We start from the raw sequence: 13,392 nt of genomic DNA, 5'->3' as shown, positions 1-13,392 counted from the left end.
CTAAGTAGCTAATCACTTTTTACAAAATAAAACATGCTATTATACACTCACTAACCACTTTATAGGGCACATTTTTTTTTTTCAGACATTCCCTTTGTGGCGCAAATTTAGCGAGACACTGAACATATTCCTCAGACATTTTGATCTAAATTGATAGTAGAATCGCTGCATTTTATGGACTATGCTTTTGGCCATTTGAGTATATTGAACTCAAGAAACTATTTGATTTGAGCTTTGTGACATGGTGGGTTATCCTAGCACCACAAAGTGGATCCTAGCACCAACAACATGTGCAGGCTTTCATGTTGTTTACACCAAATTCTGGCCCTACGATCTGAATGCTGCAGCAGAAATTTCAGTCTTGTCTAATTTAGTGACTCTGGTTGAATAGCCACCATTTGCTGTTGTTATCTGAAAAGTCAACAGTGTGCTCTTCCTCTGTTGTTGTAGCTCACCTGCTTCAAAGTTTTGACAGAGATGCTCTTCTGAAGACCTCGAGTGGTTATTTGAGCTTCTGTTGCCTTTCTGCTGACCTCTGGCATCAACAGAACATTTTTGGCCACAGAACAGTTGTTTTCAGTTTATTTTGTAAACCCTAGAGATGTTTGTGCAGTTTCTGAATACTCAGAACAGTCTGTCTGGCATCAACAATAATGCAACAATCAAAGATAAACCGCCTTTCTTGTTCTTTCATACTTACTGACCACATCTGCTCACCTATATTATGTCGGTCCAACTGCTTAATAGATATTTACGGTAACAAGCTGTTGGATAAGTCGACACAATAGCTCAGTGGTTAGCGCTGTCACCTCACAACAAGAAGGTCACTGGTTCGAGTCCCGGCTGGGTCAGTTGGCATTTCTGTGTGGAGTTTGCATGTTCTGCCTGTGTTGGCGTGTTATAGGTAAATTGAATAAACTGAATTGGCTGTAGTGTATGTATGTAAGTGCCTGTGTATGGATGTTTTCCAGTACTGGGTTGCAGCTGGAAGGGCATCCGCTGTGTAAAAACATATGCTAGAGAAGTTGGCGGTTCATTACTCTGTGGCGACCCCTGATTAATAAAGGGACTAAGCTGAAGGAAAATTAATGAATGAGTGAATGAATAAAGCAGTTGGATAGATGTACCAGAAAAGTGGCTGACCTGAGTGGAAGTTGAATTTTATTTTAAGCAACAAATCTTTTATTTGTGTTGTTGTTTCAGTTTAGTTAATTATAACCCTGGCAGCAAACACAACAATCATTAAATCATAGTCATACAGTACTGTATGTTTTGTTGTAACTAGCTATTTTTTCAAAATCAAAACACAATGGCGGAGAAAGAAAAATATCACCTGTTGGCAGCAACTCTTTTCTTTCTCCCTTCTTTTTCTTTTTGTTTATTTTTTCTGAGTCATGAAGGTATAGTGACAGCTCTAATGAAGAATGCAAAATATGTAATGCACTAGTTGACAGACTGGTTGAGTTGTAATTGTTGACGTAACAATAAAACTATAAAAGAAGGTTGTCAGTATGACAAAAGACTTTGGTGCAAGTTATAAACGGCATAGAACATTTACCTTGGTATTGCTGTAAAGAAAAACATTTTTTAATCAGACAGTAAACCAGGGAGGAGGTCATTGGATCGTTTTTATTAAGGTAAGAAAGGAGTAGAACATTATGTTTAATATTATTGTAATAATTTAGTCACTTTATGTGTATAATACAATGTAAGTTGTCTAGTTTTATATATCTCTTTTGGCTGTTTTTGGGCGTATTTAATTTTTAATTTAATTTAATTTAATTTAATTGTGATATCCCATGACCGCTGTTTCAATTCCATAATTTGCACGACCTTGTGTTCAATATGGCTAAACTACAATTATAAACACACACACACAAAAAAGTAATCCCTGCAACAACAAAAAAACGGCGCGTGTTTGTGTGTGTGTGTTTGTCTAAACTGTGATTTATAAGCAGATAAAAAAGTAAATGGAGCAGCAGTGGTGTAGGCTAAAGTATTTAATTTTCATGTTCCTGCAATGTGAATATGAGTTTTTCATCATACCCTACAGTTTGAGTGGTTTGCGTTATGAAACATGTTTATTGTTTAATCACCTCAAGAGAAGAGTGTGTTTATAAGTGAAAGTCACATGTAGTCACACCCAAAAACCCTGATCATTCAGACTGAAGAATTGATTCATGCATTTGACATGGTGACACTGAGGGTTAAAATCAGTTAAGCGTTTTGTGACTAGGGGAAGAGATTGTAACTTGACACATCTCTTAAAGGATAAATGTGGAGATCAGAAAACGTTTGTAACTGCAAGGCAGGGATATTATGATTTTTATGTAACATACAAAAGTAGGGCAACAAAGTGTTCCTGGTTCAAGTCCTGGCTGGGTCAGCTGGCACTTCTGTGTGGAGTTTGCATGTTCTCCCTGTGTTTCCATGGGTTTCCTCCGGGTGCTCTGGTTTCCCCCACAGTCCAAAGACATGCACTATAGGTGAATTGAAAAAACTAAATTGGCCATAGTGTATGTGTGTGTATAGGTGTTTTCCCAGTACTGGGTTGCAGCTGGAAGGGCATCCACTGTGTAAAACATATGCTGGAAAAGTATGCCAGTTCATTCCTCTGTGGCAACCCCTGATTAATAAAGGGACTAAGCTGAAGGAAAATGAAAGAATGAATAATACAAAAGCAAACACTTTAACACCCTGTTAAACTCCATGATGTCAGAGTTGTTTTCTTAATGTGAGAATTTTTTAAACCATTTGATTTAAAATAAGATATGCTACATATTGTAAATAACTATACATTAAATTAAACTGTAATTTTCAAGAACAGAATTTGACTGGCAATATCATTTTTTATTTTATTTTTTAACTTTTTTACAGTTCATCACTTTTGCATTTGGTATGGATGTCTATATTACACTCTTAATCTTTGCCGTGACTCTACCAACATGTAAGTATTGTTTGCCATGTTATGTTGGTATAAAATATTACCTTGTTTTAGCTGTCTTGTTGATACACATTTTACATTATAAAAGGCTGCAAACATCCACAATAAAATAAGCTGGGGTCGTTTTGCTTTTAGGAAACTGTTATGTTCATCAAGGCTGAGTTTATTTTATCAAAGATATTATTTTAGTATTATATTTTTCAAACAATCTAATTATTAAGTATAATTTAAAAATGTAATTTATTGATGACAGCTGAATTTACATCATCATTGCTTCAAACTTCAGTGTCACATGATTGTTAATTGATCAAAAAGTAAGCTTTTATGTTTATACTGTACAGGTTAAAATGATCTGCTGTTTAATTTGTGTAATGAAATCATTATACATTTTTAAAATTATTTTGAAATAAAAAAGTTCAGAGTACTTGCTTTTTGCTGCAACAGAAATTATTTTGTTCAATTTTCCTGTCACTTTCAATAAATTCTTTTTGAATAAAAGTATTCTAAATAAAGATCAATGCTCACATACTAGAATGTCAGTTTATTTGTTTTATTGGATTTATTTTCTTTTTTTTTTTTAAATGATCCAAAACTGAAATGTTACTTAAGTCACATTTTAATGTCTCCACTTGAAAAACAAGTGTGTAAAACCTTCAAGATCATCTGTATCTTGGATTTTTATTAATGTCACATTTTTGAAAGAATCTAAAGCAAAACAAAGTGACTATTACATTATTTGTCTATTTGACACATTTCAAGAGTTCACACTTAAATCTTGCTTGATTATAATAGCAGGTTTGACAAGCTGTCCCAGGAGAGAACCCTAAGCTCGGAGATAATTGAGCCCAGGGCTCCCACCTGGTCGATGAGGGGATACAAGATCAGGTAGTTCTTGAGAGCTCCCCTTGGTAAACAAGGAAAAGGGGGAGATGGGGTGGATGGGGGGATTTTTCAAAAAACAAAGATAAGGAAGTAATACTAGATGGGTTATTTATAGTGAGTTTGGATTAATCCGATTGGCTTACTAATGTTTATGGATGAGAGAACAGCCGCAATCAGTCATATCACATACTTCTCTCGAAATTACTTTGTGAAACTTCACTTAATAATTTGATTTGAATTCTCAATTCTACTCTTTAAATAAAAAATAAGGTTCTTGATTTTTATGAACATTGCCCTGAAGCACCTTTTACCGCATAGAACCCTTACCCTTCACAAGAGGTTCTTTATACAGCAAAAAGGGTCATTACATATTTTTGGAACCCAAAACTTTTTAAGGCATTAAAAAAAGTCCTGTGTGTGATCTATTGTTTAAGTTTGAGCAACTTTGGATCAAACCTGTTTGCCAACCACATGCTATAGATGCTCAACTGGATTGGGACCTGAGGAATTTCGAGGCTGGTGCAACACTCTGAACACTTTTCAAACCGTTGCTGAACAATGTGTGCCAGCTGGCAGCCTGCATTACCATGTATTACTGGTCTGCAACAGTGCTCCGATCAAACACATACCCAAGCCAAGGGGTCTCCATTGCCTAAAAAGTGTATCCTGGTACCATGAGTTCATTTCCTTTGCCTACTCTGGCGTATGTTTTATGCAGCAGATGCCCTTCCAGCCACAACCCTGGACGATGCTGGGAAACACCCATACACTCACACACTCATACACCTACTGCATGTTTTTGGACTGTGTGGGAAACCGGAGAACACAGAGGAAACCTGGCAACACGGGGAGAACATGCAAACTCCACACGGAAATACCAACAGGCCCATCCAAGATTCGAACCAGTGATCTTTTAGCTGTGGGGCGACAGTGCTAACCACTGAGAAAAAATTGCCACAGTAGTAATCTGTTACCTGTTTAACACTGTTTCGTAATATCCGTAAATGCACTTTCCCAGATTTCCCAGCATTACACTTAACTTTTAATGGTTCATGTTGACATTACTGTGGTTCTTTTTAGTTTTCCCCTATTAGTTATGTACATTAGAGTTTTATGTTACATCTAGTGTTGATGAATAACATTTATTAATTTTTTTCATGTCATGTTTCTTACCATGATGGTGTTTAGTAGTTTTGTAAATGACACTGAGCACCTTCTATATGTTACCAGTTCTCATATTTTTATGGTGAATTTTTTTTTATTGTAAGTTTTACAGATTTTGTTTTTAAAGTGTAACATTTAAATAGTTGTTTTAAACCAGATATTTCAGGAAAAATAATCATCGGGTACTCTAATTCAGGGGTTCCCAAACATTTCAGCCCACAACCCCCAAAATAACATTACCAGTAGCTCACAACTCCTAATATTCTCTGATCTCTGAGGTGGTTATAAATATATAAACCCTGCACACGACAGCACACGCATACCAACTGGCCCAAGTCTATTCATTCATTCATTTTTGGTTGCTACTCGGAGACCTTCCTCCATGTTCAGTTGTGGCCTGTATTTATTTTTATGTGCGTGACTGCCTTAAAGGTGTCAGAAAGTATAACCTGGTGCCATAAAATCTATGTGCTGCATCTGACTCTATTGCTGTGTCTTTAATATATGTAGTTTTATATAATGTAGTGACCCCAGGGGTCACAAAAAAATTAAAAGGCTGATGGCTTTTTATTTGCATATTGTTTTTAATGTGTCTTGTTAAGATGTTAACAATGTTACTATTACTGAACTATTTTGTTCTTCAGTAGGTTATGGATAAAATATGGTAATTTCTAGTAAGTTAATAAAATGAATTAGATTTTTGGAAATCACCAGGAAACCCCCCATTGTGCCACAACCACACCCCAGATGAATCCCCAAAAATGATAGTGGAAACAAAACTGGCCCTGGCACACATAACATGCTCAGTTTAGGCCAAAAAATGGAAATGTGGCCAATGAGCTGGCTTGTGGTTTGTCCTTTCTCAGGACACATTTGGTGAATTCTCACCAACGCTGGCAGTAAACCACAAGCATGTGTTTCACAGATACACTGACCCAGTCACCGTCTCATAAGGATTTGGCCTTAATCAAAGTCCCTCAAACATTTATTCCTGTCAATTTCTCCCGCATCCAACATATGAAGCAGAAATGAAAGCTGGATGTTTCCTTAAATGTCCCATATACTGCATTGGTTAAATAAGTAAAATTGCTCTCTGTTATCTACATAATCGGTAAGAAAGCACAGCTTGAGGTGTGCATATTAATGATCCTGTTTGCAACATTTCAGTCAGTGTTTTGGCTTGTGATCTGAAGAGTTGCTAGTTGTCAGGTCCAGATGATGAAGAAGTGACCTGAAGTACATGCAAATGATGAGGGTGTGCCAGTTAGTCACGCAACAGTCTGTTTTGTTTTCTGATTGGCCTTTTGTCCAGCAGGTTCTACACGCTACACTATTTCCAAATACTAACCACTTATTATTGAACTAAATTTTCTTTATTGGGCATCTTTAATGCCTAACCTTCTGTGACCTTTAATATGTGGTTTGTTAGCACAAGAAGATGATCAACGACAGGGGTCACCAATCTCGGTCCAACTTGCCTCAACACACCTGGCTGGGTGTTTCAAGTATACCTAGTGAGACCTTGATTAGCTCATTCAGGTGTGTTTGATTAGGGTTGGAGCTAAAATCTGCAGGACACTGGCCCTCTAGGAACAAGTTTGGTGACCCCTAATCAACGATATCCACATTACCTATCATTGGTCACGTTTTAGCTCATTTGCATGACAATTTTTTGCTTTTTTCTACCAATTTTTCCAATATTATGCGTCATCCCTCGCGGTTATTTTGACTCTAACATTAATATCTTGTCTTTAGCAGATCTGTCTAATATGAAAAACTTGCTGCAGTTTGAGGACATGATCAAGTGCACAATACCCAGCAGTTCACCACTGATCGACTTTGCAGACTATGGCTGCTATTGTGGATTGGGAGGTCAAGGGCTTCCTGTTGACGTGCTCGACTTGTCAGTATTTTATTATATCTGGTGATAATATTAAATGTTGTTCATCCCCTCACAGTGTTTATTTTTATTTATTTATTTTTTTATCTTTGTAATAATTATAATACAAATGTTCTTTCTCCTTACCATGTAGGTGTTGTTTTAGGCATGATTCCTGCTATGATCAAACAAAAAACCTTGAGTCCTGCTCACTGTTTGACAGTCCCTACACAAACACATATGACTACAATTGCGATAAGATTACAAGAACCATCACGTGTTTGGGTGAGTAAAAATAAAACCCATGATTCCATCACTTATCAGTGACTCTTATAAGGCCCAAAGGGACTTTCTTTTTCAAAATCTATTGTCATATGAATGATGAATAGTCATATAGATGGAAGAAAAGCATTTCATATTATAAGCATTATCACAAAAAAGAGAGTGCTGTAATCTAAATATTAACTATTGGACGCAAGAAATAACCAGACAATATTACATTGCTTGTTTGTTTTTTTTGCATTAGTTTCAATCAAAGTCACAGTCACATATAGTGTGAATGAATCAACATAGCTGAAAGTAGTCGAGTGAATAATTCAGTCACTTACTTAACATACACAAGTTACCTGAATGCATCACCCTGTGTTAATGTGCATTTTGAAGTATTGCATGAGAAACGAGTGATGGAAATACTTATTACGAATAAAATATCCCTTAATTCGCAGGTGGGTTAATGTCAATAATTGGAGATGGAAATGCATTTGCTGAATAAACTCTAAATAGCGAACACTATTTAGCTGGCTTCACTACACACAATTTGAACAGAAGTGTAATTCAGATGTGTATTTAAACAAATCCACATAATGACATGTAAACGACCATCTTGGTGTGTTTTAATTTAAACAAAGTAATTGTTCCTTGAATGAGCATAAAGAACTAGGAAAGGAAATGTCATTGTTATCCCTTATTTTTATGTCCCAATGTTGACAAGTAAAGTATGTCTAGCAACTTGATGGAAATGCATCCAATATTTGCAGTTTAGGATTTGTTTTCCCCTTTTTTTGTAAACAAAATATTCACATTAGGGTGGAAAATTGGGATGGATTCATGGCTCATTATTATATGTATATAGTATTAAATTATTTAAAAATGGTGCTTCCTTTGTTTTCATTCTCATTTACATTTAGTCATTTAGCAGACGCTTTTATCCAAAGCGACTTACAAATGAGGACAAGGAAGCAATTTACACAACTATAAGAGTAGCAGTGAACAAGTGCTATAGACAAGTTTCAGGTGTGTAAAGTCTACGAAGCTAAGCATTAGTAAATTATTTTTTTTAATTTTTATTTATTTATTTATTTATTTTTTTTTTGAGAGAGAGAGTACAATTAGTGGTATAGCCATAGAGGCAGTTAAGATTAGGAAGGAAAGTGGAGACTAAACAGTTGAGTTTTTAGTCGTTTCTTGAAGTCAGCCAGTGCAAACGGGTGAGTAGCGGAGTGACATGTGCTCTTTTGGGTTCATCAAAGACCACTCGTGCTGCTGCGTTCTGAAGCAGCTGAAGAGGTTTGATAGAATTAGCTGGAAGCCTGGCTAGTAGAGAGTTGCAATAGTCCAGTTTGGAGAGAACAAGAGCTTGAACAATGAGTTGAGCTGTATGTTCAGATAGGAAGTGTCGGACCTTTCTGATGTTATAGAGTGCGAATCTGCAAGATCGAGCAGTTCTAGAAATGTGGTCAGAGAAGTTTAGTTGGTCATCAATCGTTACTCCAAGGCTTTTTACCATTTTGGATGCAGTAATGGTTGCCCCATCCATCTGGATTGAAAAGTTATGGTGTAGAGTCGGGTTGGCAGAAACTTCAAGCATTTCCGTTTTCGCGAGGTTAAGCTGAAGATGATGATCTTTCATCCAGTGTGAAATGTCTAACAGGCAGGCTGAAATGCGAGCTGGAACCAAGGGATCATCAGGGTGAAAAGAGAGGTATAGCTGGGTATCATCAGCATAGCAGTGGTAGGAAAATCCATGTTTCTGGATGACTGTTCCTAAAGATGCCGTGTAGATAGAGAAGAGAAGTGGCCCAAGAACAGAGCCCTGAGGTACCCCAGTATTTAGATGCTGTAGGTTGGACACCTCTCCCCTCCAAGACACCCTGAATGACCTGTCCGAGAGGTAAGAACTGAACCATTGAATAACAGTGCCTGCGATGCCCAGTGACTCAAGCGTAGATAGCAGGATCTGGTGGTTTACAGTGTCAAAAGCAGCTGATAAATCCAGCAAGATGAGGAAAGATGATTTAGAGTCTGCTTTAGCAAGTCTGAGATCCTCCACGACCGAGAGCAGGGCAGAAAGTCCAGGACTTGATTGAACACTACTTTCTCCAAAATCTTGGCCATGAATGGAAGCAGGGATACCGGTCGGTAGTTTTCAAGTAGCGTTTGATCCAGGTTGGGTTTCTTTAGCAGTGGGGTTAGCCTAGCCTGCTTAAATGAAGTAGGGAATAGACCAGAGTTAAGTGATGTGTTAATTATGTGAGTCAGTGTTGGTATGACTGCAGGAGAAATGGCTTGCAAGAGATGAGAGGGAATGGGATCAAGCGGACAGGTGGTTGCATGGCTTGATAGCACGAGATTGGACACCTCAGACTCAGAGAGCTGGGAAAAAGAGGTGAGTGTGTGTGGTGTTGGTGGTGTATCTTGTGTGTTTGTTGTAGGTGCAGCAAATTGAGCACTGATTTTTGCAGTTTTGGTGCAAAAGAATGTTGCAAAGTCATCAGTAGTGAGTGTGGAGGATGCGGGTGGAGGAGGAGGATAGAAGAGGGAGGAAAATGTTTTAAAAGGTAAGCAAGGATTGGTGGCACTGTTGACTTTCTGACGGAAGTATGTCTGCTTTGCAGAAGTAACCTCAGCCGAGAAAGAAGACAGAAGAGTTTGGTATGTTATGAGCTGTTCAGGATTTTTAGTTTTTTGCCAAATTCTCTCAGCAGCCCATAGTTTTGAGCGATGCTTATGGAGAACATCAGAGAGCCAGGGTGCAGGAGGACTGGCACGGGCTGGCCTGGATGTAAGAGGACATAGTCTGTCTAGACATGATGCTAGCGTGGAGCAGAGTGTATCAGTGGCACTGTTCGTATCTCCTGGCCCTTTGGAAAGGTTACCCAAAAAGTGGTATGCTACGATTCGCTTTTTGGTACCTTTTGACAGTGGATACGGCCATAAAAGTGTAAGATTTGAGAAATCTCAGATACTTTTATGCATCCACATGAACAATGCAAACGTCTACATCCACATCCCATGGAGCGAGAATGCAGGAAAAGTTCTCTCCCGCATTCCCTTCCCCTACTTTTCCTTCTCACCCAACTCACAGAATGGTCATCTCAAAGTATGAATGTTCTGTATCAATGCAAGTGACTTTTTGCATCATGTTCGATATCATTTCAAAAGTCTCAGTGCGACTGGTACTATGGTCTTGTTCTCATAGAAATAAGCATAATCTAAGTAAACACTTGAAGCTTTAGGTATCTTTGATCCACTGCAGAAGTGGTGTCATTTGTCAGGGTCCTTTATCCAAATTACCTCCTGATTCCCACAGCAGGTGGGTTCCCATTGTTGTTTCAGACACCCACATTTGGAGCATGTTTTACTATGGATTTACTATTTAAGGAAATGCATCAAAAAGCTCGGCACGATTCCATAAGAAGAGTAGCCCATAGTGTAGCTCCATGCTCCATGCTATGTATATTTTGAAGTCAGGTATGCATCTTCTGATCTTGGATCTATCTTTGAAAATTTGATGTCTTGTATTGATTGTTTATAAACTGACTGAAAAATTGGCATAATACATATTTACCTGACTATTAAATTGTTATGTTGGTAACGGACTAAAGTCCAGTTGAGATGAAGCACTGGACACACTAACTGTATTTTAGAGGTCCGACTGACTTTTGATATTGATTCAAGTGTACTTAGGTGGAAAAGGAGTTATTTCCATCTAGGACAATAAAACATTGTTCGACTAACCTAGATTGGGTGCCTAACTCTTGTTTTAAAGTAACGATTCTTCTAAATTAAGTGTACATGGGAATCCATGAGCTTGGCAAAATTATTATAAAGAACAGTTAAATTTATAATAATGGCCATGACCTCTGATTAAGAAATACTGTGGTCTTTTATTAAAGGGGGTACAGCTAAGGGGGACTAATCAAAATACTTTAGATTGAGCAAGCATAGAAGCAGCCATCTAAAAGTATTAGTCAATTACCTCTGTTTAATAATCAAAACTGACGAGAGTGTGACCGTGAGGGATATCATCGGCCGAGACGGGTCCTCTAAGCGACATGAGCACCCGAATGAACAAATGTAATAATTAACGAGTGGAGACAAAAGGTTCAAACATGCTTCTAAATTCTTTCCAAATTAACAAGCTATGAAAAATCATCTTATATTATTATAAATATTATATATCTATATCTTGGAGTCAGATAAAATAATGAGGTAATACATAAGAGAAATATTTTATTTTAGTATAATTTCTGCTGTTTATGAGACGATAGTAACACACAAGGATCCTTCTGCTGTGCCACTGGCTGCCGCCGTTGGACCAGTGGGCTGGACCTTACAAAAGCGTACCAACCCGTACCGTACCGTACCGTACCGTACCGTAACATACCACTCAGTGGAAATGGGCCATTAGTTCCATCCCCAATTAAACACAGTTGAATCAGCTAATCAAGTTCTTTCTATGTATATTAGAAACTTCCAGGCAGGTGTGTTGAAGCAAGTTGGAGATAAACTCTGCAGGACAGTGGCCCTCCAGGACTGAGTTTGGGCTACCCTGGATTATCCTGCAAAAACAATGCAAAGTTAAATGCGCACACACTGTGTGTGTGTGTGTGTGTGTGTGTGTGTGTGTGTGTGAGTGAACTTTGTAACAACATTGTGTGTGATTCATCGTTGCAGAAAGGCTTAAATTAACTCCACAACAAATACATCAAATAATCATACCACAAATGTGAGATCTGCTTCCTTTATGTCTGTCACTGTGCTTTTTATCTGACGCAGCCAAGACAGATATTAAGGCACACTCTGACAGGCATGTGAGAATGTTAGGTCAGAAGAACTAGCATTAAAGGCACAGACAACAAAAACAGCTACATAGTGTTCAGAGCAGTAAATTCCAATATTCTGAAAGGTATAATAAATAATCTGATGGGTGTTTTGAGCTGAAACTTTAGACACATTCTGGAGACACAAAAGACTCGTCTTAAATCTTGAAAAAGGGGTGAAATAGGTGCCCTTTAAGATATTAAGTACACTGGAAGTTCACATTCAATACAGTTGAGTGCATTTCTTTTGGATAATAATCATCTCTCTGTGTCTCTCTTTCAGCAAGTAATGATGCCTGTGACATGTTCATCTGCAAGTGCGACAAGACAGCAGCTGAGTGTTTTGCTCAGGCTCCCTATAACACCTCCAATAATCATCTATCCTCCAGTGTTTGCAGTGCAGCATCCACAGACATCAGCAGCTTCATCACCACTCTTACTGCATTCACATTCACTCTCATAATCTCGCTGTTCACCCGCAGCAGTCAGTGAAATGTGTATACAATGAATATTACTGTGTTTGGTCAAAAACCATTATAAAACATCCTGTGGTGACAGCTGTTTTGTATGTACTCTTGTTATGGACGCTTAGTAACTTTTTCAAGGCCTCGTGACATTTTTGTCTTTTTTCGAGAAACTGAATTCTTGTACCAGCTGTGCAAATTGCCAACAGATGCTGATGTTCCCAAAGAACGAAACACCCACACATACACACACAAACAAGTGGACATAAACACTCAGCTTGTACTGTAAATAGCTCTACAGCTAACACTATATATATTAGTTGGCCCGAACTACAAAGTACTTACATTTGAACAAATCGTTTGGTACAATTCACTTATTGTGTACACATTTTAACATTGCGCTTATGTTTTAAAAATGATCTACACCTGTAAATACGTTTATAATTACACCGCTGATCCATCCTCTATACATTAACCCACCATTGTGTGTGCATAATATATACAGTTGAAGTCAGAATTATTAACCCCCCTGAATAATTAGCCTTTTTCCCCAATTTCTGTTTAACATGAGAAGATTTTTTCAACACATTACTAAACATGATAGTTTTAATAACTCATTTCTAATAACTGATTTATTTTTATCTTTGCCATGATAAATAATATTATAAATGATAAATAATATTTTACTAGATATTTTTTCAAGATACTAGTATACAGCTTAAAGGGACATTTAAAAGCTTAACTAGGTTAATTAGGTAATTTAGGGGAATTAATATTGTATAACAATAGTTCGTTCTGTAGACATTCGAGAAAAACGTCTAATAATATTGACCATAAAATAGTTTTTAAAATATTAAAAACTGCTTTTATTCTAGCCAAAATAAAACAAGAAGAAAAAATATTACAGGAAATACTGTGTAAAATTCCTTGCTCTGTTAAACTTCATTTGTGAAATAT

At 37.4% G+C, this 13,392-nt stretch overlaps 1 protein-coding gene across 3 annotated transcripts; it reads left to right on the top strand.

The window, feature by feature from the left end:
- Positions 1 to 771: 771 nt before the first annotated feature.
- Positions 772 to 13,326, top strand: LOC130233329 (phospholipase A2-like). Of its 3 annotated transcripts, none has more exons than XM_056463300.1 (5): positions 772 to 1,637; positions 2,878 to 2,947; positions 6,749 to 6,893; positions 7,024 to 7,154; positions 12,255 to 13,326. In XM_056463300.1, the coding sequence occupies exons 2-5, from the start codon at positions 2,899 to 2,901 to the stop codon at positions 12,461 to 12,463; spliced, it is 534 nt and encodes a 177-aa protein (XP_056319275.1). In that variant the 5' UTR covers positions 772 to 1,637; positions 2,878 to 2,898; the 3' UTR covers positions 12,464 to 13,326. The 3 variants fall into 3 exon arrangements, with proteins under 3 accessions (XP_056319275.1, XP_056319274.1, XP_056319276.1); XM_056463299.1 differs by having other exon boundaries at positions 773 to 1,637; positions 6,746 to 6,893; XM_056463301.1 differs by lacking the exon at positions 2,878 to 2,947 and having other exon boundaries at positions 775 to 1,637.
- The last annotated feature ends 66 nt before the right edge of the window (positions 13,327 to 13,392 follow it).

This window comes from Danio aesculapii, chromosome 8, assembly GCF_903798145.1.
Source record: "Danio aesculapii chromosome 8, fDanAes4.1, whole genome shotgun sequence".
Lineage (NCBI taxonomy): Eukaryota > Metazoa > Chordata > Actinopteri > Cypriniformes > Danionidae > Danio > Danio aesculapii.
The sequence above is the reverse complement of the archived record's forward strand: the minus strand, read 5'-3'. Positions and strand labels throughout refer to the sequence as shown.